A 24,047-nucleotide genomic window follows, 5' to 3' on the forward strand; every position below is an offset into this window, starting at 1 on the left:
AGCAACACTTCACTGAGACAGTATCTTTTATGGCAAAAAGCTGCCTAAAAAACTTGTTTTGGGGTTCTTTCCCTAGTTGTGGGTGACAAAAATGAATTGGGGGTGATCCACACTTCATATTCTTCAACTATTAATGAAACTCTTCAAGAGGATCAGTTTTCCTAAATGGCATCAGAAGATTTCTGCTTCAAACCAGGATGGTTGAGACAGCAGGCAACCAACCTGGGTCTGTGCTTAGAAAACTGCTTTTCAAACCAGCAAGGAGAATTTTTCCTGTACCAAAGGAGCTGTAACTATTAAGCAGTAGCTACTCAAACATTTGAGATGAGACAACCAGAGTGCCTGCTCTCAGGCAGAAAGGAGATGCCTCTGGGGATGTTTTTCTAAGAACTGACCTGCAGAACAATGAATCCCAACACCACATCACCATCTGAGCAGTTCTAAAGAAAACAGGGGGCTATGATAAGTCCTAAATATTGTGAAGTTCTGCAAGGAATACCTAGACAATATCCAAGCCAAGAGGATACACGTGACCATCCAGGGACACAGAACAATCCTTATCTAAAGCTTTAGCACATTGCTGGTTTAGAGATTTCTTTTTCTCACAGAACAGCACTTAATTCACAGCCTGAGGTCATCCATACACTCATCCAGCAATCATGCACGACTTCACATCCCTGCTGGAAATCATCCTGCATTCATCACATTGATCCGAGTCCACAGACTCTGCCTGCACCAGGCCCCAGTGCCACTCTCCCCAGCAGTGCTCAGGAATGAGTTTTGCCATTCAGCAGAACACATTCCCAAGGGACAACACAGCAAACCTCTGCAGCACTTTTTTTAATTCAAGCAGCACCAGTGTTTCCTATCAGCCACTCAGTGGGCTCTGCTGCCCAAGCACCACCAGCAGGCACCCAAGTGTCAACCAGCTCACTGAAATCACATTTTACATCCAGTGCTCAGTCACCTGGCAGGATTTTTCTTACCTTTGTGCTTGTCCCAAACTCTGGAGCAGACACAGATATCATGGTTCCTATCTCGGCGCTCAGCTCGCTGGCTGCTTTGCTCTCCTTGGCAGTGACGGGCTCTGGGCTTCTGACAGAGGTGGGAGATGGCTTCTCCTGTCCCTCAGGCTCTCCCTGCTGGGCATCCTTCACCTTCCTGTTCTTTAAAGAACGCTCTTTCCCAATGGGACCGGGTTTATACTCTTTGTTTTCTACCGGGCTCAAGTCTGGAAGCTAAGTTAGTGTTAACTTGTCAGTCATGCCTTCCTCTCTGTGTCCTATCCAACAAAAACACTTCAACATGCTACAAGTTATTGTTTAAACAGAACAAAGCTTTTTCTAGCAGGTAAAGAATCTGAGACTAAGTCATAAATGCATTGATTTTGAACATTAGGAATCTAAACCATTGTTTTCAAGCAATCAATTTTTTATGTGAAGTGGTAGAGTTCAAGTAAAATACAAAATAAAAATGTCAGTTGGATTGTTCTTACAAGAAAATCACAAAAAAATACAGAAACCCCATGACTTTGCATATCTACAGGTTATTGTAATTTTCAGAGATTCAGGATTTTATGGGCCCCCAGGAAACTAGAACAGAATTATTTGAGATTATCTTGACGTATGGATGTTGGCAGCAATTTTCCTGGAAACTGATCACTAAAGAGATCCAGAAAAAATAAAACACCTACAGACAAGTGCTGCCTTATACTGCAGACACCATGGCTGGATCCCTGCTGCAATTCAGAGTTCCTTTCTGTGCAGCTGAACCACAGCAGAATTAGGGAACCTGAATGCTCTGCTGTTACAGCAGCCATGTCCTTCCTGGCTGAGACTCTCACTGCTGAGCAGCACTAAAATCCCTTCAAGGCACTCCTGAAAATCCAATTCCTTAAGCTTTGACAGCAGAAAGACAGAAGCTGCTGGTAATTGTTTTTCTCAATACAAACCAGGTATTTTGGGAGTGGATGAAGACTCTCTAAAATACCCCAAAGAATTTTTTCTCTAATAGTTTCTAGAGGCTGAAATTCCTCCAGACACTTTAAGGTCACTTAAACTTCCACACTTCACCTTGGAAAGGAAAATTGCTTTGTTTCAAGTATGGTCCTTTTACATTGCCCATATTAATTGAACAATACCAACCTCCAATCTTGAATATAAGCTTGCATTTAGGCTTCACAGCAAATATCACCACAGGGGTGGGTGGGTGTGTAAGAAATGTTTGTTTGTTGGGATTTATTTTTTGTCATCAAGGCAGTTAAGATTTACAGCTGCCTCATTCAAAGGAGTGTAAACAATATTACCCTCCAATGCATTTACTATTTAGTCACCTAAGTGTCTTTCAATAAAAACTGCAGAAGTCTTGAGAGCTCTAAACAAGCAGAAAAAAGGAACTTTGTACACAGTGTCAAGTAGACTGTCTCTCTATATATTTAACTTTGGAGTTAAGTGATTTTACTGGGCAGTTTTAGGCATGCTGCAGTGTATCTGAGACATTTAATCAGTGCATATTTCTCTGCTGAACAAGTTTTATATTCTGCAGTGAAAGCCATAAACTGCAAAACATCCACTCAGTGTCTCCTACAGCAGAAGTTAAATTCATTCTGTGGCTGAACTTCCAGATTTCAGCTCTTTTTTTGGAGGGGGGGGAGAAACCCAACAAACAACCAAAACCTAAACAACCAACACAAAGAAACACCCACTCTTCCAGAAAGACAAAAGGGCTTTAATTACATCAGGACTGCTGCCAAATCTCAGCCATCTAGAGGGACTGGAATAGCTGATGCTCTAAGTCACCAGACAAGTTTATCTGCTATAACCTTCTCTTTCTGAGAATTAGAAGCTGGTGCTGAGTGCTAGTGATGCACAGATTAGTGTGCACTGGAGGTGGAAACAGAAAATCTCTGGAAGGCAACACACTCATTTTTTAAGATGATATAAGTTTGATTAACTATTTAGTATTAGTTGGAAAAAATTTAATTATTCAGACATCTGAATTCTCCAGTACGTCCATTTGAACTGGAGACCTCCAACTAATGTCCCTAACATTCCTCCTTTCTTCAGAACACTTCTTTTGCTGCAACTTCATGCACTGATCAGTTATAATCTGGCTACAAAGCTAAGCAGGGCACCACTCATCACTTCAGGGGCAGGAAGAACCCCTGCACCTGCAGACACAGCCAGGGCAGCACTGCAATGCTGCTTCCAAACAGCTCTCAAGGCCTGAGTGAGGCAAGCTCAAGAAAAACCAGAAAACTCAAATTACAAACAAAACCAGAGCACGGCAGCACATCCACAGCTTGCCAGCAAAGCTGTCACAAATCCATGCTCCCATCCCTGGCTCCCAACACACAACCAATGTGCAGCCTCTGCTGGGCTGAAATGCAGTTTAATTACCTTGTACATCCTCTCTGCAAGAACCACCTTGTTGATTGGATCAGGAAATATAAAAAGGGACACAATTTTCATGGGTCTAGTCCTAACTCAGTGTATTCTATTCTGCTATTTGAAACCCTGTTTTGATTGACTTTTGTAGTGCAATTATGACCTTTTACCTTTTGTGCTTTGATGGGTCCAGCCCGAGGCTGTTTCTGTCTCTGCTCTTTGGGTTCTGGTAATTTGTCAGTGGCCTTCTCAGACAGCACAGGACCAACTTCATTGTCACTGCCACTGGAAGCTGGGGCTCCAAACTGAATGGTTTCTATACCAAGATCCACTCCACCTTCTTGTCCAGCCTTTGTCCCCTGGGTAAAAAGCAAGCATTTAACCCATTCTGAAAAATTTCTGTCTAAGTACAACGACAATGGATCAGAAAAGAACACAAAACATGCTCAGCTGAAAACCACTAGAAGGGGACTTTTATCTTTTGCACTGCAACAGATTTGCAAGAATAAACAATATCTGAACCTACACTTCCTCCTCCTCAAGTGTCTATTGTTAAAGGAGCTCAAGAAAAAAGCAGAGAAGAAATATGTAAACATCACCAAGATCAAGAGGAACAAGTGCAATTCAGGTTCACAACATTCTCTGGGAAGTTCAAAATTTAATGCTCAATTCAAGAGAAACTATAAGAAATATAAAGTATTTCCAGATCTCTTGTGCAGTTCAAATGGTCTCCTACAACAGCTGTCTCAACATTCTTGCTGTTTAAAACAATTAAGACCAAAAAGGTACCAGGAAAGTAAAACCACAGCACTTTAAATGTAAAATTTAAGGCTATGCAAATTCCATGGGAATACCCACAGATAATATTGTCATAAAGCACTGACTTTTTAAATCTCCAATTTAAGGAACACAAAACCCTTTTAGTTCCCTGGAGACATCCTGTTTCTGTCTACATTACTGATCCCTACACAAACAGGGCAATATTTTTCCTTTGGAAATGCAATGAATAACAGCTATCAATAGAATCTGTGAATGGCTGAGTTATTATCAAGAGAACAGCTTTTCCCTGCTGCAATTATTAAATCATCAGCCTATATCCCATGCTTCTGTACTATCTCCTGACTTCATGGAATTTTACACATTAGTTTAAGTATCTGCACTCCTGGATGAATGGATAATCTGCACCCAATGAGATATAATCTGGGTAAATTCACACACAGCTTCTCTTTCCCTCACTCTTACCTCTGGAGATGGAGCTGAACCAAAAGATGTCAGAGGCTTGTTCCAGGCACTGACTGAAGGTGGCTGAGGTGGGCTAATGGGTCCCACTGGCAATTAAGAAAAGAAAGAGAATTAAAAAACCCCTCAGTGTTGCTAGAGGTATTCAAATCAATGTATTGACTGACTGAGAAATAATTACAGATGTCTTGAGTAAATAAGCTTTAATTAACTTATTCAGTGGCTTTCAAGCGGGGCAATTAACATGTCTGGAACAATGACCAAGTCTGACAAAACAGACTCCTCAAGGGTGTGACAGCTGCTCATTTCTTTGGAGTGAAAAACACAATAACAAAATACCAACTAACACTCTACTGCAAACCCCTCTTTTTGGAGGTTACTCTGCTGCTTCCCCCACCTCAAATCCCCAAGCCAGCACTTACATTTTTTGGAGATGTCATTCAGAACTGCAGTAGGAGGCACTTTGTTGTCCCACAGCTCAGCTCCCAGGCCGTTGTGAGGCTGGGTGTTCTGCAGCACCTTGCCTGCCACGCTGTAGTCTGTGCTGGCTGTCCCTGCTGCAGCCTGGCTCTGTGCTGGAGCAGGAGCCTGGGGCTGGGCTGGGGACTGGGCAGGGCAGGGAGGCTGAGCCTGAGCCTGCTGTGCAGCTGCAGCTGCTGCCTGCTGCTGCTGCTTTTTGGCAAATCTGGGGGGCAGCTTGGAATTCTGACCTCGGCCTTTCTCGCTGGATCCTTTTTTGGTCCAAACCTGTAAGGAGAAGCCAGTTTTATTCTTCCAGGTGACAACAGCAGAGTGCAAAATGCAAAAAGCAAACTGATCAACCCAGCCTTACAGGAAATTAATTTTTGGGGGAGGGGATTTAACCACAAGAGCAATGATTTCTCATCCATTTTCTTCTTGGAATCAACTGATATACAAGCAATAGGGTCAATCTTTATCACAGCATGAAAAATGGTGTTTTTATCAGTTTGCCAATTCCACCTGCCTGACAGTGCCCAATTGAGAACTACAGAACCCCAAGGTGACCAAATAAAAATTAATTTTATTTACTAAACAGGAACAACTTTCAATATAACTAATAAGTAGTTGTTTATTTATTTAGAGGGAGTTGGTTATTTATTTAGAGGGAGAAAACAGAGCTTTTTTGGAAGGAAGTTTCTGCACCCCTGACAATCCCAGTACTGCAAGCAGCTTTTCCCCCACTATAAATGCTGGTCTTGTACCTGCACTGTTTGTTCTTCCTTCTTTCTGCGCTCTTCATCTTGCAAACGTTTTTGCTGCTTCTTAGACACCACTTCTGTGAAACCATCATCATTCAAGTTAGATTGGGAGTCTTCAACTACTGTCACTTCAGGGTGATCATCAATGATCACAACACCTATAGGAAAAGGAAAGGTATAGATGCTGCTGTTTCAACAGCTTCAGGTGCAATGCACCAAGCCAAAATTGGCTTTGGAGTGGAAGTTACTTCCCCACAGACACAGATGGGGGCCCTGATCAATGGCAAGCTTCTGCTTGCCAAGTGCTTTGCTGCTGAGCTCAAAGGCAAGGAGTTCATATTTAAGAATTTTAAAACTGGAGCTTCCTGTACTAGGTTCTCCAGGAAATTACTGAAACACAGTAATGAATAATGAACAGCCCTCCCTGATATCAAGTCTAAGCCTAGCAGTGATAACCCCTGCCCTTACTTTTGAAAATTAACTAAATTATGGGAATGTGATGGAGAATGGTAGGAATAAAAGGTTATGATTAAACAAAATTGTTCTCATCTACCTGTAACACACAATTAGGTTTGCCACCTTTTAGAGGCACATACCTTATTAGGTATCACAAACACAGTCATGCTCAAATGCACAATTATTTTGGCGTTTTACAAAAAAATCCCCTTCTCTTATAGTTTTCAAACATCTAGCTCTATATGCAACAAAACTAGCTGAACTATCAAAAATTATTAGGATATTAGCAATACATACTTGCATAATTGTTAAGATCAAACTGAGACAAGGCATCCACTTTTTCCTTAGGCTTCTTGGGACCAGCCTTTGGTTCTTCTCTCTTTTTGCCACTTGCATCCTTGGCTGTCTTCTGTCCTGCAGCAGTGACACCTCCATCCTCCTGATGGACAGAGGTGCCATTGGCAGGATCAACACCAGGCACAGGTGCTGCCTGCTCTTCAAATGGCCTGTGTTAGAAAAAAACATTTGAAAATTAAGCCACAGAGAATGCTCAGAAGGGAGTCAGCAATTTAATTCAGATCCCATTGTAGTGCTGTATGTGTGTATTGACATCTTAGTAGGGTCCAGACTTTTTACTTTCAGCTCCTAATGAGAAGCTCAACAGCAAAAGCTGTTTTGGGGAAATATCAAATGCCCTGCTAAATTTTCCATCAAATTAAGAATATGGAAAAATAAAGTTTAATCTAAATGGTAAGCATCTCTCAATCTGCTTGTCCATGTTAGCTGATTGATCTAAAATGCAATGCAGCAATTTATGTATTAACTGCAAAACTGCTCACATGAACATTTCTGCTTGCACCCAAATCTCGAGAAACATAGCTCAGCTCAGAAACAGCAATGCAATTTTTTAAAATGAGGCTTTTTTTAGCATTGTGCATACAAGAACACTTCACTCTCAGCTTCAGGTTCCAGATGTCTGTCCATAAACAGAAAAAAATAGAAAGTACAGAGCCACGGGTGCATGCATCAAGTTTTCTACAGCTCTATGGATCTAAACTAGCTGCTTGTGGTGTCAAAGCACAAGAGGATGACAGATGGCCATCACCCCATGTGCATCCTCTCAGAGGCTGGGTACTCACCCTCGTTTCCCACTCCTGGGGGGAGGACCACTGCGCCTCTCGCTCCGGGGCCCTGAGAAGTTCCTGCCTGGCTTGGCTGGCCCGTTGTTGCCACGTCGGTTCTGACGGTCTATCCCAGGCCTCTGGCTAGAGAAGCTTCTCTTGGCTATTTCCCTTTTTGGAGCTCCAGCATTCTCTCCTGCCTTTGCAGCAACCTGTGCTGCTGCATCTGCTGTTTTCTTCTCATCCCTTTCCCGTCTCTCATTGAAGTCGCTGCTTTCCGAGGCTGTTTCCCACTCTTCATTTGCCTGGTCTGAAGAATTCTGGTTGGACAAGTCTGGTGTCTTACTTCCTGACACATCCAGAGCAGGGTTGGAGGGCTCACTGACTGCATTATTAACTGTGGCACTCGTTGTGGAGCTGCTCACCACCTCACTGATCTTGGATGCAGCCTCTCGCTCCTTGAGGCGCCTGAAGCGCGGTGGCTTGTCCTGCCTTGGAGGCCGGGCAGGCCTCTGTCTTCGTGGCCTCTCTCTGTTTGGATCAAACTTCCTCTCAAACTTTGGAGGCCTTTTATCAATTGGTATAGGACCATAATGCTCATTTCTTCTTGGAGGCTCTCCATCTTCTGGTTTAATGATCTCTGTTTGCCTGGGGTTCCACTGATTGTCCCTGTAGGCCGGTCTCCTTATGGTGGAGGGACGTGGAGGGCGTCCCCCGGGATCCCTGCCACCACGCCTGTACATTCCCCCTCTGCCTCGTCTGGAAGGCTCTCCTTTCGGAAGAAATCCTGGTTTGGGCTTGTTCTCATAATCTCTGATGTATGTTTTTTCCAGGGATCTGTTGTCTACTCTGATATTATTCTCAGGTTTGAATGACAGGGGCTTTGGAGGCTTCTTGCCATCAGCTCTTTCTTCTCTTTTCGGGTGCTTGCCCTTGATGATGCTGTCTTTGTCCGAGAGCAGGGTGTCACTGGCGCTCTCGTGCACCTCGCTGTCAGAGTCTGTCTCCGAGCCGTGCTGGCGCCGCCGCTTCGGGATCACTTCAAAGTCAGAACTCTCACTACGAGTTTCACTCTCTTCTCTTTGCCTAACAGGCCCTGAAGGCACATGCTCTGACCTAGGCTTAGGGTCTCTGTAGTGTGGGTACTCTCTGTTATGGCCTCTACTGCCCCGACCACGTCCTCCATAAGAACCCCTGTAGCTACGGCCCCTGGAATAATACTCGCCCCGACCTCTGCCTCTGTATCCCTGCTCTGGGAACCAGTCCCTATCCCTGGCCTCCTTCCAGTATGTCCTAGGTGGTAAGCCAGGCTCTCTTTTCACTGGCCTGGTTTCCAGGCGTGGTTTCTCCACCACCTCCTTGCTCACCACCTTCTCAGCCTGTTTGTCCTCCTTGCTGGGGGGCGCGGGGGGCTGCGTGTGGGGCGGGGGCTGAGCGGCTGCTGGGGCGGCCGGGGGCTGTGGCAGGGCTGGGGGCAGCTGGGCAGAGGCAGGCTGGGCAGCTGGGAGCTGCTGCTGCACTGCAGGGACTGCAGGGGGCTGCACCACAGCTTTGGCTGCAGCCTCGGGCTGACTGCTCTCCTGGCTCGCTGGGGCTGGGGCAGCATCCTGGGTTATTTTCTTAGCCAGAGGAGCGCTGCTGGAGGAGGATCTCTCGGGCTCAGCCTGAGACAGTGGCACTTGAGGTGATTCCTTTTTGTCACTTTTTTCAGGCTTGCCTGGTTTTTCACTAGCTGTCTTTTCTCCTTCCTTCTCCTTTCTCTGCTCGCGCTCTTCTCTCTGCTCACGCTCTTCCTTCATGTCCCTAAGCACGGGTTTCTTAATAGGACCTGATCTTCTCACTGGTCTGTCACCACCTTCATCTCGCCTGCCATAACCTGGCCTAGGACCCCACCTTGTTTCAGATTTAGGTTTGAAAGTTTTCTCAGGTTTTGGTCCTTCTGATGTTCTATTAGTGATCAAAATTTCTTTTTTCGGTTTAATCTCAAGTCTCTCAATTGTCTCCTTTGTCTCAATAGGTCTGTTAGTTAATTTAGGGATATTTGCTGCTGTTTCACTCCTCTGGTCTTCTGATTTTAGAGAGTGGCTTGAACCATGGGAAATGCTTCTCTTTAATGAAGAGTGACTTTCCCCCATAGGCACCAATTCTTCTGGAGAACTACGTGTAACCTTCTCACTCACTCCTTCAAAATTAACTGCAGTGTTAGGTGTGTCAGCTTGGAGAGGTTGTACATCTTCCAAAGGCCTGCTTGGGAACTTCTGTATCTCCACCTCTCCTGTTTCTCTGAAAAATTCTGTCTTTGGATGAGAGTCCAGCTGGTTGTGTTCTACAGGATAAGCACTGGCAGGGACAGCAACTCGTTCCTGCTCCAAGTGTGCTTCAGACCTAAGCAGAAAGCAATTAAGAGTATTAGCATGTGGGGGAAAAATTTATTCATACATAATTACTCAAATCAAATAATTTTCTATTAAGAATCCATGTTGGCTCTAGGAAGTAACAGGAAATAATTTTTAATGGAGCTACCAACTATTATACATATGGCAGCAGAATAAAAAGAACTTCTGAATATTTCCAAGAAGCAAAAGAAAATCCTGACCATTCATCATGGATCAAAGGCCAAAAGGGGCTTTTCCTTTAAACCACTTGTACTTAACACACCACTTCTGAAACAAATACACATTGGACAAAAGTTCTCTAAAATGGGGAGAACTGAGCGAAAATGGAGGAGAACACTGTAGGAATGTTCTGCAGATCTGCAAATTCAAAATATTCTGCCAATCACCATTCACCTAGTCTAAACAAGGACTAAAATGTCTTTCTAGACTCTGCCACAGAGCGGGGTCTTCTTCTGTTTTGTACAACAGCACCAAGTACTCTGCACCCCCAGTGACACCTCCTCCTTTCAAGTTTTGTGTGAAGCTACAACCCAGTCAGTCCAAACTGCATTTTACACCCTGTGTGACCTGGAGAATGGCACAAACCTTACCTCAAATCATCAGGCTCTTCTAAGACCTTGGGAGGAGAAGTGGACTGCTGGGACTCTGCGTGGGGGTAGGGCTCTGAGCCCCACATCATGCGTGGCTCTGCCAGCGGCACGCTGTGCTCCCGCGCAGAGCGAGCCATGTGCTCAAAGGAATCCGAGCCAGCTGCTGAGCCCTCCAGCTGCTCTCTTCTCATCAGTGGCTTGGGAGGCATAATTCCTGTGCCAGAGTCAAGTTCAACAGCTTAAACACATTTAACACTAGCAAAGAAACCGACCTCAGTACAAACAAAGTCTGTCAGGAGTTTGTTCTCTGTTGTTCTCTCCCCTTCAATCTTCTTCCCTCCATTCCCTGCCAGCCAACCTCAGACTGACTAAACCACACTCAGCACTTGTATCCCAAGTCCCAACAAAAGGAAAAAGCTGTCTGCTTTCACTGTAATGGGAAGAACCAAGCCTGTGGACCCATAAACTCATGGATGAAGATTGTGTGGTAACATCTGAATGGCAAAATTCAAGATGACTGTACACACAGGCAGTTTTTTATACTCTATTATTTCCAGCTTTTTCCTTTGCACCATTTCAAAGAGATTTTGTAGTTTTCACTATCTCTGCTTAGCCTGCCATTTCCTCCATTCATTCACTAAGGATACCCTTTCCCTTGCTCTTAAGTTGGGCAGGTATCTTCATTACATTACATGACAGACTTCTATTATTTATGCCCAGCAGCTTTCCTAACTGCAAATCACATGGCCATTCCACAAATTAAAATGGACTTTTTAGGGTCAAGAGCCTGAAACCACAAATTTATTAAGACACTGGAGTTGTTAATATGTAATGTGAAAACAGAAAAGTTTCATGGGATTTTTAGGAAGCAAAGTAGTGCTAAGTGTTAAGAGGTAATGAAACACAAATGGTAAATACACTTTTTCTCAGCTCAACCTAACTCTTGCCAGCTTTGTCTGTAACAAAGAAAGGCTTATGTTGACATTTTTAATCACATGAAGTGTCACTCACATGCTTGCAGTGTGACAGCTGGGATTTTACTTTTAGTCAAAGGTATACATTCTCATAAGACTACAATTTTAGTCACAATCTATTTTGTCTCCAACAATAAAATCAAGTCGATTTTTTTTCTTTCCCACCAATTCACTAAACAAACTGTGCTTAAGGAAAGACTTCTAGCTCAAAATCAAATAAGTTCAACAGCAAAAAAACCATTCCCAGCTTTACCTGGATGAATAGGAGGCATATCCATGGCGGGTCTGCCTGACATCATGCGCGGGTCCATGTAGGATTGCATCATGAGCCAGCGCGGGTCGAAGCCCATGGAAGCCAAGTGCTGGGGATGGGGCTGCATGGGCTGGTAGAGGGGCCTGTGCTGGGGAGGTGGCACAGGGCCACTGGAAGGCTGTGAGGGAGCAGACTGAGGAAGGACACCTTGCTGCTGCTGCTGCCACTGCTGCTGCTTCATTTGCTCCTGCAGGTGAAAAATCAGTGTTACACTATAGGAGGGCGCTGATTGTTGATGGAGTGACAAAACTATTCTTTGTCTTCTTAAAAAGGGAAAGAAGCTTGGGAGTTTTTCTTTTTGGTTAGGTGAAAAAGATGTCTCATAGGCCTAAATTTTACCTCAAACTTAAGGATAGTTCATTGGACAGAAGCCAAAAAGTCTTGCTTAGGCAACTGACTAGAAAAAGAAGTGAACAAAGAAACTAATCACTTTTGTGAGGTGTTTTACTAAGAGCAAAGATCTCCTACACTTAGCTTAGTTTTTCTCTGTTTGTTATTTTGCCTTTTATTAAACTTTTTTGTTTCCAACACTGCAACAGAAGCCATCCTGCTGATTTTTATGCCTCCTGAAGTAGCTGAGCTATCTTGGGTGTGTTATAGGCCTCTGAGAGCTTATGAGACCTAGCTTGAGGAGGCTACAATAACATTACAGGACTTTTTGATAAGATGAAGACTTGAGCACAGCTCTAATAAGCCTTGGGAACAACAATTATCTCCAGGACAGCAAGTATTCTGAAAGTTAATTGTGAACATGCATCAGGATGATGTAGGAGAAAAGGGAGAAAAGCAGACTGGACAACTTACAATAGCTCCAGCTTAATTGGTGTGCAGCTGAGAGACAGAACAACCTATACTTTGTGCATGTCATTAATGCCAAGTGCTCCTCAGAGCACAGGACCCAAGTGAAATGTGAGTGTCACACCCTTTCAGGATAAGCTGCAGAAAGAATCAAGCATCAGACTTCAGGTTCCACAGAAACCCAGGGCAAGGCCAGTGTGGGCCAGTTTCAAAGCTTCTCCAGCCTTCTGCTCACTTACAGACCTTAAAGTGACAAAAAGTGTTGCAGGCAGAGCAAGTCCTGCCAATATGATTTTCTAGAAGCTGGGAAGCAAAAATTCAGGATTTCTGAACCTCCTTTAGTCACCTTCTTCAGAATGAAGCAGAACACAGCATTTTTTTAAAAGAGCCTCCTTTTAATGAACTGCTTTGTTACCTGCTGCCTCTGAAATCTTGGTGGTAATGACTTCTGGAACTGCTTGGAATAGCCTGAGGAAACAGCAGGACGAGGTTGGGATCCTGAGTCTGGCTCACTCTCGTGGGTCACCTGTGAAAGCTCCTTCTCATTCCGAGTGCTGTCCTGGCGAGTAAAGGCTGCTTGATCTTCTGGAAAAAACCAACAAAACCCCCACCTTGTGAGACTACAGTCAATCTTAAAACTGATGATTTTATTAGAATATCAGCTAAGGAATGTTCTAAAATGCCTGATTTCTCTAACTTGACAGTTACCAAAACCAGTAAAGGCACAAAAAGTCAAGGACAACCCCTCAAAACAGAAGAACTGCTGTTAATGCACCTCTGTCTTTTTTAAACTTCGATACATTGGGAAATCAACCACTGGCATTAAGGTTGCAGCTATTATGTGATTTAAAAAGTGCTGTATCAATGACACCATATTGCATTTGGATCAACTTTTTTTCATTAAGTAAGGTTTGGTTTAACAATCAATTTTATCCACTTAAATTTATATAACTGTAGCAAGCACAGTCTAACAGTTTTCTCATGGCATTCAAGTTTCAATACAAAAAAGGCATCACATTTAAATAGGTGCCCTTTGTGTCTGCTTCTCTAGGCTTGCTGAAAGAACAGAATAGCTGAAATAATTTGCACTGCTTTTTAAACAACATGGGTGGCTGACCCTTCTTTAAGAAAAGAAGAAAGCCTGCTTTTCTTTCTGTATTCCTCAAAGTCCAGCCTAAATCACAGAAGCCATTTTTTCCCCTAATCTTTTGATGAGCTGGGCAAACAGGCTTAGCTCAAAGGACAGTTATCAGCTGTAATGCACCAGGAAAATAATTGGTCTAGATGCACTAGGTCAATTAGGTATGCAAATGAGACTTCTAGACAACAGCTATGCTCTGTGACTCAGCTTTAAGAAGGACAACTCCTACTTGTGTGCAAGCATACCTTTTTCTTCCTTGTTATTCTTGGTTTCACTTTCTTGTTTTTCTACTACAGGTGTTGCCACAGGTTCTACAGGCTCAGGAACCTCATGTGCTGGTTTCTCCTCTTCTTTTTCTTTTTCATTCTCCTTCTCTTCTTTCTCCACCTCTTTTTCTTTCTCTTTCTCCACTTCTTGTTCTTTTGCCTTCTCCAGTTTTTCTTTTTCTTCTTTTTCCTTTTCCTTCTCCTTTTCCCTCTCTTTCTCCTTTTCCTTCTCCCGCTCTTTTTCTCGCTCCCTCTCCTTTTCCCTCTCCCGTTCCCTCTCTCTCTCCCTTTCCCTCTCCCTCTCCCTTTCCCTCTCTCTCTCCCTCTCTCTCTCTTTCAGAGGGTCTTCCCGGGAGGGTTTTGTGGCGCAGCCGAATTTCTCGTTTAACCGTTTGAGTTTCTCAGCACAAGCTGCTTTCCGCTGCTCCTCCATTCTCCTCTCCTCCTCCTCTCGCCGCTTTCGGGCTCGCTCCACGGCAGCTGAGATCTCTGACTGCTGCCTCCTCCTCTGCTTCCAGATTTCATCTTCATCTGGCACTGGTTTAGGGGGAAAGGGTCCCTGCCTTCCCATCTGCCGGTCAGGGGGAGGAGGGTGCTGCAGGAAGAGAATCAGGCAGGTTGTACATGTGTTGGATAAGCAGCCAGCTGAAATACTACATTTTAACTATTTGTCAACACTTGTGTATTTGCATCTTTAAAAAGCAATACTTGGAAGAAAAACCAGCCGCCACTTTGCTGATCTGGTTCAGATTCTCACTACCTGAGCTCAGAAAGGAGAGGCAGAGAAGGACTTGAGCTCATGTCTGCTCTCCTCCCCATCACCATCAAGGCAAAGTGACAGCAAAGATAACAAACATATTTCAGATTTGGTTAGAGGCTGCTCTAAATCTCAGGCACAAGTCCCTCAAGGAGCCAAGGAATTTCAAGGTAGCTCAGGATAAGAGAGATTTTAGTTCCCATTTCATTTGGGACTCCATCTCCTCATCTGTGCTGGCAGCCATCCCTCCAGCACTGCTCCCCTGCTCCTGTCCTCTCCAGTTGCCAAGTGGGGCTGGATAACTGAAAGCTCCTGAAATTCTTGTGCATTTCACATGGCACTTACAGATGGGGCAGCTTTACACAACTGCAGCGTGGCTGTGTTGGGGTCCCACTCCTCCCAGCCCCAGGCACTACAATCATTTTACTTGTTAAAGGAAAGCTTTATCATTATGTGAAGCATATTTTTACTTTTCTTAGTCTAAATCTCTCCACCACACACTAAAGAATTTAACTCAAGGAAATGAGGAGAATTCTAATCTTTCTTACCGGGGGTAGAATAGATTTTGGAGGAAGAGCAGGGCCACCTCTTTCATGTATAGAAGGCTGTGGTGGACCTCGATCCTGTAGGATCAAACACAGTACCAAGGTTAAGCAAGCTTTTAACCACAGCCAAGCTGAAAAATTCTAGATTTACTCTTTTCTACTGCATTAAGATACTCCATCTAACAAGGCATCTGCATTCAACACAAATCTACAGTGAAACAAGGGCAAAAACATTTTCACTTTTAGGTACCGAGAGCTGAACAATTTAAGTTTATGTTTCTGCACCGTTTATTCCTTAGATTCAAACCTTCAAGAACAGTGTGATCTTTAATACAGAGAGAAAGTGCAAGTAAAACTGCTCTCAGACTTCCCATCTTCATTATTACTGGTGGCAAGAGAAAACACTTCTGGGAAATTTTCAAAACCAACAGTAGCTTTTCCTGGGGGAGGGGAGGGGGGAAAATAGCACTGCAGCAGGCATAAATTGAGGTGGATGGCAATATTCCTCTACTAGAGGAAACAAAAAATGGCTGAGTTGATGAATTCTACATGGTCTGTATAAAATCCACTGGTGTGAGAAGTGAACTCACATTACAGCTAAGCTGCACTGCACAAAGTGGACTGTGTTACTAAAAAAAATCCCCCCACCCATGAAAAATGTGTGGGCTATTTATCCCCTGGCAAACCTGATGAACAGCAGAATGCCTTCATCCATTTCCAGGATGGACACACAAGAGTATGGAGCCTGTCAGCTGAGCCCCAGTGCCTGGTGAAGAGCTCTGCCCCCCCAGGGCTGTGGGGCAGGACACACTGCATCAAGCCAGGCTATTTTTGTGCTGCAACCAGAGGCAGCACCTGATCAGTTAGCAGAGCTCAGATAATGCTTTCAGCAGCTAATGCCTTCCCTCATGTTCATAACCTTAATTGACCTGACAGTTTGGAAAGACACCTGAGTCGGAGCTCTCCTGACAAGGCTGCAGTCACAGGAGCTGAAGAGAGGAGCACACAAACCTGATCAAGCTGAGAGCTTTTGCTGTAAGACCCTTTGGCTGCTGCTGTGGAAACCTGGCTGGTAGACTTGGCATTTGTCTGTTCTTCAGTTTCCTTCTGGCCATCAGGACTCTGGGAATCTTTTGATGGTGTTTGTTCATCACTATGTGCAAAGAAATAAAAACAGAATGCATACTCCACACAGGTATTTGGTGATTTATCTCCTAGCCTCAGCATTTCTTAGGGTAATTTCTACTCCACACCCAGCTGGCTGGAGTCTGCAGGCAGTTATGCAGTTGAATACAGTATTAAATTACTGGAATTAGTGCTACTGGAATGAGTACTTGCACTCATTTCATTAATCTCTCCAAAATCTAGTTAAGTGACATTTCCCATCTAATTGGCAGCACCAACTCACCCGCTTTCCTTCTCCTTCTGACTGCTTCCTTGCTCATCATCATCGCTGAAATTCAACTGCTCAGTGTAATCCACTTCACTCTGAGCACCTGATGCATAAACAAATGTTCAATTAACCTTTCAGAAACATTCAGCACACAAATAACAGACCATTAAGCTGATGTCCTTACCTGCCCAGCCTTCATCAGCCTCAGCATCCAGATTATCAAATTTATCCAGCTCTTTGAGCTCACTGGCACTGAGGATGGATGGGCGTTCAATGGGCTCTGAGCACCATGAGGGTGGGCCCCTTCCCCTTGGGCCTCTAAAAAATAACAGAAACAAAAGCCACTGTCACTACTTATCCACAAGGGACAGAGAAAAGGTCAACTTGTAGGATCATTATTTGGAATATACACCACTGTTGTTTCAAGCACAGTGAACTCTCATGCACTGGGTGTCTACCAGAATTCAAATAATTACTGTTCCATGTGCACAGCTACCCTACACTATGGAAAAATACATAGAAAAGTGGAAAATTTATTTTTATAGTGCATTAGAGCTCAATTTGAATTGGAAAGCATCAAAGGTGACAACCAGGAGTTGACAACTTTCACTGTAACAATGGAAAAGTCTTTTTATGGGCAAAATACTGCTTTAAGTTTCAAAGATGTTCCTGCAAGTGACTCCTGCTCCCCACAATCAAAATCCCTGTAATATGCAGAATTGCCTCAAGTTTTCCAGTTGAGCTTTCAAACTCCAGACACCCCATGACATTGCTCCACACAAGCAAAACCTGGGAGGATGACCAGTGTCAGTTCTTATAAAGGGTATAATCACCATTGAGATACTCAGTGCAAATGATTTCTTTTTTAAATTAAGTCACAGAGTTCATACCCAGACAAAAACCACAACCATTTTTAGGTTTCTTACCTGCTAGGCTCAGAATTAGGAAATCTTGTTGGACCTTGCATGGAGGGAGGATATGCCATTCTGGGATACTGATTAAACATCTAAAAAGGGATTAAAAACAGGAGCCACTCATTAAAAAGCATTACTGCATTAAATACATTGAGACCATCAAAAGAAGTAATGGAAATAAAGTGAAACTCTTCACTCAAGTCTGCTTAATATCTCAAGTGGGTGACACCAAGTCCCCAAGGGGAAGTGACTGGAAGTGTTAATCAACCCCTGACAAGTTCAAACTCCATGAGCCACATCCTGTGCTGGGTTTCAGTCCTGCCCTTCCAGCAGAATTGATAAGAATTCCATGGAGTGGACACAAAGGGGCCCAAGAAAATCCCACTAGCCAAAAACCAATCCCTGCTGCTTAAAAAGGATTCATGCAGCCATCACTCACATAAGGAGGCATCATTGCTCTGTACTGGGATGAGATGGGGGGCTGCTGCTGGCCATTCAGCTTGGGCTGAGGGACCTGGGGCAACCTCACATCCCTCTTGTCTCCTGCCTTCTGGCCATCATTCTGTTCTGCTGATGCAGCACTGCCATCTTCTTGTCCCTTAGCATCTTGATCTGTTGGAGAAGCAGAAGAGTTGTTCTTATTACCCCCATCCCTGCAATCAGTAGCATCTGCATGGACAGAATCAGCACACAAAAAGCCAGAAATAGACTTGAAATTGCAGATTTCCAGCCAGGGATGGTGAGGAACACGTTGTTCCCACGCAGCCCTGGGTGACACAGCAGATGCATGTTCCTATCTGCTACTGCAACAAGCACTGGCCACTCCAGAATCAACAGAAGCTGCTCCTGATCCTCCTCAGCCCTAGGCCCAGCTGTGCTCCTCAAGGGTCAGAGCTAAATTTATGGATTGCTCCAGTTGTCCCATTCTACCTTCCAAAACACAGCGCAATTTTGGAAGGATACTGATTATAGCACAAGAATAAAACAGACTCAGCTGTGCTAAGTGGGCCACTGTTGACTCAGTGTGAGGATGCTGTCAAGGCAGAGATCAAGGCTCCTAAGCAGCAAAGGCCTGTAAGGAAATTCTCAAGCAGCTCAAAAAGCAAGGTAATGCACAGAATGCATCCAAATGAAGACAGGTACAGTCTGGTTTGCATCTCTGCCTGATAAGGATGGAATAGAAGTGATAAGGGCTGTACTTCTGGTGTGAATGTCTAGTACATTGTCCAGGGATTTTAATGACTTGTAATTTGTGCCAGGCACTCCATTCTTTTAAAAGTTTCTGCCTGCAGAGCATGGGTTAAAACAAAAAAATCCCACCAGGGTAAACTTAGCAGCAGTGCTCAGATCAGTGGAGACAAAAATTCAGAGACACACTGTAAATGATGTTCCTTTAGGGACACAAACCCTTTAAGCAGAGTTAAACTCTGCTCCTAAGTATCCATTACAGTTCTTGCACTTATCTCTGCTGGGAAGCACAGCTGCTAAAGGGGGACTGACTGCTTGCCAAGTTCATTTAGCTTGCTGCTGTCAGGAAAGAAGGGCTTAATATAGCATGTACAGTGCTGACCAAAACTGTAACTGCCTGCAGGAGGCTGCAGCCACAGAGCTGCTCTCATCTGGGGCTGGACACCTCTCCCTTCTCCTGATAATTTATTCTTTAGATCCAAATCAAGACATGAACAAGCACATGGATTTGGTCTGCAGGACCTGACAAACAAATCAAGGCAAACCAAGACCTGTAACAAGGAAAGGAGTTACAGACTGCTTTTTGAAGTGCTTATCACTGGCATGGGACAGTGCCAGCCACAGTGCAGGACAGCACATCTAGTCCATCAAACCTCATCAAAACCAAACTTCTGAGGGAGAAAGGAGCTTTGTTTTCCACTGGTAACAAGCACAGTCCCAAAGACCTTCCCATTCAAGTGATCTGGGGGAAGAAATACACATTTCTTTCCTGAGAGATGTAAACCCAGCACTGTTATAGTTGTTTTCACCAACTAATCTCCCACTGGTGAAACAGATCCAGCTGGTCAGAGCACTGCACCCAGGAGCTGAAGGTGCCAATGCCTTTAAAGGCACAACCACTCTTTTGGCATGCTATAGACTGAACTTCTCTTCAGGAATTTTCAGGCTCCACTCTCAGGAGTATGAACAACTTAAGGCCAGCCCTGATCACCATTTGTGTAATTAGTTAAGTCTAGGAGAGTTCTTTAAAGAGGTGTCCCACCTGCTGTGACATCAGCAGCTGAAGTAAGAAAATGCCAGCATTGTGCAAATAGAAATGTTCCTCAGAGCACAACTACATGGGAAAATGGGAAGTGATTAAAAGCACGATTTGCTACACACCATGAACACAGAAAAGCAGAATAAAGGCCCAAATATCCACTTCTTCCATGTAGGAGTGTGCTGATTGAAACAACATATTCATCTATTTCACCTGTACAGGGCACAAGCACTAAGTTCCACACAAAGCAATTTCACAACAATTTGGAGCTCACACTTACTCTGTGGTCGTAGGTTGGCTCCTGATCCATCTTCAGCTGCATCCTTATCCTTGCCTGACTTCTCCTGATCCCCAGCTGCCGGCAGACTGGGGAATTCTTGCTGGAAATAACTATTGATTGGAATAGGTGGACCTGCACAGCAAGATATTCACAGGGTCACAACCTGCTGTAGTCCAAACTGCTCAGAAAGCAACAGAAGCCTGACCATCCTTTAGGAGTGAACATTAAAGCTTTAAAATAAAAACCATTAAGTGTTAAAGCCACAGTCATTTACTGGCAATATTAAGGTTGCCAATTCTAAAGTTGTTAAATTTACTGGACCAACTGTGACAGCTGCTGAAGACAAATCCAGAAATACTAGAGAGCAGCAATGGAACAAGACTTAGCCCAGGGAGTACCTGGAGTTCCTCAGCTCTGTAACACTTTTCCCCACTCCTTTCAGACAAAAATTTCCTTCTTTTCACTCTAAAACTATAGTCCACCCAAGAATGGACAACTATGTAATTGCAAACACATTTATGATTAATTATCGTTCTAGTAAGAAATCTCTATGACTTTAAAAGGCTACAGCTTTTACACTATGAAAAAAATATCAGAAAAACATTCTTTGATTTCTAAAACCCCTGACATCATATTCAATACTGGAATTAAAGACCTCTGTTGCACATAGTATGGAAGCCACATATAAAGCTTGTTTTCCTTGTAAGAAGGTTTTGCTGGCACCTGCTTTGCATCACTTTCCTCCCCATACACACAATGTACAGTGACCTATTAGATCAGCAGCATTCCTGTGCCAAATCACCAATAACCTGAGTGCAGGTTTCCATTCCAGGACCTGTCTCTGCTACTGACCACTCTAAGGGATGTGGTGGTACCAGGCTACATGGATTAAGGGAGAGGGCAAACTCATAAACAAGGATCTGAATACATGGTGTCCAAATCCCCCCCAACCCTGACTACTGGCTTGTTTTTTAACCACCAAAAAACTTCTGTTCACTCCAGTCTCTGACAGAATCATTCACAAAGATAGAATGCAGGGATCCCAGTGGGCTTTCATTTGGTTGGGTTTTTTAAAGAGTTAAACACAGGATAAACTCCTTACTCTGTGCTGTGTAAAGACATGTTACCAAACACCAGTATTTATCCCTGTGTCTACAAATTTCCTTAAACTCTTTCAATTTTCATTCTGACTTCATATACAGACCACATTAATCTGTTTTTTCTAAAGGACACTGGACTGCTGCTGCTCCTAAACAAAGCAGTGACTTAAGGGGAAAGAGAATGAGTCCCACTGAGCAGATGACCTGCCAGGCAAGAGAGCTCTTTCTGAGATCCCGTGGCATCCAACATTCATGAGTGTTATGAATCTGGAAAAATGTTTTCTGCTCAATCCTACACAGTGAACAACGTTTTAATGGCAAAGTAACAGCACCAGAGATCTCCTTGACTGTGTTTAAAAAAAGCCAGACTGGCAACTAGCAGTTCAGAAAGAAGTTAAAAGATATTTTGGTAGTAATTTACTCCAAATTTTAGCTGAAGCATGAGCTGAAAAATACACAGTGCTTGCCTCACTCCCATTTTCCAAGAGCAGGAGGCTGAGTGAGTGCTGGAAACCAGCAAGGTCTGGGAGCCAACAGCAGCTCAGGAGAGCAGGAGCACAACAGGTGGAGCCTGGCTCTCAAAGGCAGGACAGCAAACAGCTGCTGCCAATTCCCATCCAGGGCTGCTTCCTGAAAGCCTCCAACTGCAAACCCAGGGCTGCATTAATTGAATGAAATGAGGCTGCCATCTGGGCTTGGCACACCAGCTGCCATGGTAACTATGAAATAATTAGCTAAATGCATTTTGAAGCTACTGAGCCCAATCACTATTTCCTGTGTCATGGAGATGATCTTATCAGCTGCTATGCAGATCACTTTGCATCAGTGCTCATTCTTTGTTTTTAATTCCACAGAAATCCTATAAAAGCTTAAAGGAGAAAAGTTGCTATATTTGACAGCAGAACACTGAACATTAAGCACCATAAATTGAGTATTTAGAATTGTCACTTCTAATTGTCAGTGCAAAAAAATCATTAGTTATGTGATGTTAACAAACTCCATATAATAGGTAAGAAATTACCTCCATGCTATTAATATTTTATTATTTTAAGAACTCAATTCTTAACTGGAAAGCCTAAACTCCATTTTATAGCCATGGAAAGTTCACAAGTCTCAGACTTAAGGAATCAAACACATTGCAGGTTATTTATCAAAATGGAGACAGAGGAATTTTAAGTGATCTCTCACTCTACAAGCATTTTAAAAGAAGATTTAGTTCTGAACTTACATCTGTAATGAAAACACTCAAGCTGAGAGTTAACACTGATGGAAACAATTTTCCATCCTTTCATCCAATTATGTTAAATAACCCTCCAAACACACCTTTAATGTTTTTCCCAGAAAGAAAACTACTTCAACACTATCACTTTGATACTAAAATAACCAAGGCATTTATAAAATGAAGGGAAAAGTATTGCTATTTCACATGTTGAAACAGCAGCAAAACTACACACACTTTGCACAAAGTGATCCAAAACTATGATCAGAATGACCACCAACTGTTTACATCTTTCCTTCCCATGCCAAAATTGTTTGTATTAGAGGAACTGACTGTGAATTGCCCTCCTCACCACAGCCACACTGAAGAGTTTATGCTGCCACCATCACTTCTTTGGCACTTCCAAAGAGGTGACCTGTCGGATCTCAGGATCTCAGTCCTGAGATGCTGAGCCACCGAGACCACCTTGGGGGGCTCGGGAGTCCTGGAATGTTGCCAGAAGTGTCTGGTGGCTGGACTTTAACCCTACACAGGAGACGACAAGGATGAGGGCTTCACAGGGTGAATGGTGAAGGGATTAGTTAATTAGAGAGTGAGACACAAGGTTTAGGATTTATGTACAGGGGGGTTTAGAGAAGTAAGATGGAGGAATTGGGGTGTGTCCTGTCCTTCTTCTTCTTCCTCTTCTCCTCCATCTTCTTTGGCCACGGTGGCACCTTTGGATTGGTTATTACTGAGAGTGCACCGAGTTATAAGAATAGATGGTATTGGGGAAAAATGATAAATATTGTATACGTAACTAGGGGTATAAAGATAGGTGCCTGCCCGGGAGGGCAGACAGTGTGCTCATGGCTGACTGCTGAGCAGAGCTCTGTCGGGCTGAAAGAACATCTTTTAGATAAACAATTAATAAACATAAAAACCGAAAGAAGAACTGAAGCCTCTTCTCGTCCTTCGATACGCGGGCTGCCCCAAGGCCACTCTGGGCCTTTCCAGGCCCCTCAAACAGCCGAGATAACTGGACAGTGACCAAGCTTGTAGCAGTGAGCCAGACCTGCTGGTAACTGCAGTGGCTGGGATGGGCTCATTTCCCAGCCTGGAATGTTGCTTCCACACCTTTCCCCAAGGCTGAAGGGACTGCAGAGTGTGGGGTCTCTCCCAGCCTGGTGTGCAGAGCAGAAGCTGAGCAGCACTCACCATCCTGTCCTGCCTTGGTGTTGGCCCAGGATTTGGCAACAGGAGCTGCTTCAGGAGGAGCAGGAACAGCAGGTTTTGGCTGGGGCTGCGGCACGTCGGGCTGCCTGCAATGAGCAAAAGCACTGGTCAATACCAGAGGGTGAGCACACAGTAACACTGTCAGGGGAATAAAACAGGGCACCTGAAAACCAAGAACTACTTCTCCTCAGAAAAGGCATTTTCTTATATAAAAGGAGTTGCTATAACAGTTAAAAATTTGAATCAATTAGCTAATTATTTCAAGATTCCATTTCCCAGACAGGAGAGGAATGAATGAAAATGGCTGGGCAGAAAATGCAGCCAGGCATGAACTGAATTACAGCTTTAAAAGAATTGTATTGGACAATCAAAAAAAAACCCAATCCATCTACAACCATCAAAGGCAATAATCTGGATTAATGTTCTCCTGCCTTGGGAGTTAACAGAGGAAACCACCTCAAGACCACCATGAACTGAGAGAAAGAAGTCAAACACAT

General features: G+C 43.8%; 1 protein-coding gene across 8 annotated transcripts in view; it reads right to left on the minus strand.

Moving 5' to 3' along the window:
• Positions 1 to 24,047, minus strand: part of PRRC2C (proline rich coiled-coil 2C) — a 65,112-nt gene that overhangs the window by 23,070 nt on the left and 17,995 nt on the right. For 7 of the 8 annotated variants that reach the window (XM_064720402.1, XM_064720401.1, XM_064720400.1 and 4 more), the window contains exons 4-22: positions 23,533 to 23,636; positions 20,017 to 20,148; positions 17,949 to 18,121; positions 17,522 to 17,601; positions 16,780 to 16,913; positions 16,611 to 16,698; positions 16,214 to 16,355; positions 15,206 to 15,280; positions 13,880 to 14,495; positions 12,909 to 13,078; positions 11,636 to 11,882; positions 10,409 to 10,622; positions 7,441 to 9,807; positions 6,599 to 6,807; positions 5,849 to 6,003; positions 5,048 to 5,372; positions 4,629 to 4,714; positions 3,557 to 3,745; positions 987 to 1,238 (exon numbers count right to left, since the gene is read on the minus strand). In XM_064720402.1, the coding sequence (XP_064576472.1) occupies positions 987 to 1,238; positions 3,557 to 3,745; positions 4,629 to 4,714; positions 5,048 to 5,372; positions 5,849 to 6,003; positions 6,599 to 6,807; positions 7,441 to 9,807; positions 10,409 to 10,622; positions 11,636 to 11,882; positions 12,909 to 13,078; positions 13,880 to 14,495; positions 15,206 to 15,280; positions 16,214 to 16,355; positions 16,611 to 16,698; positions 16,780 to 16,913; positions 17,522 to 17,601; positions 17,949 to 18,121; positions 20,017 to 20,148; positions 23,533 to 23,636 (5,758 nt within the window). The remainder of the gene's footprint in view (positions 1 to 986; positions 1,239 to 3,556; positions 3,746 to 4,628; positions 4,715 to 5,047; positions 5,373 to 5,848; positions 6,004 to 6,598; positions 6,808 to 7,440; positions 9,808 to 10,408; positions 10,623 to 11,635; positions 11,883 to 12,908; positions 13,079 to 13,879; positions 14,496 to 15,205; positions 15,281 to 16,213; positions 16,356 to 16,610; positions 16,699 to 16,779; positions 16,914 to 17,521; positions 17,602 to 17,948; positions 18,122 to 20,016; positions 20,149 to 23,532; positions 23,637 to 24,047) is intronic. The other variant, XM_064720398.1, reaches the window with a different exon arrangement.

The sequence above is a fragment of the Zonotrichia leucophrys genome, chromosome 8 (genome assembly GCF_028769735.1).
Source record: "Zonotrichia leucophrys gambelii isolate GWCS_2022_RI chromosome 8, RI_Zleu_2.0, whole genome shotgun sequence".
Classification (NCBI taxonomy): Eukaryota; Metazoa; Chordata; class Aves; order Passeriformes; family Passerellidae; genus Zonotrichia; species Zonotrichia leucophrys.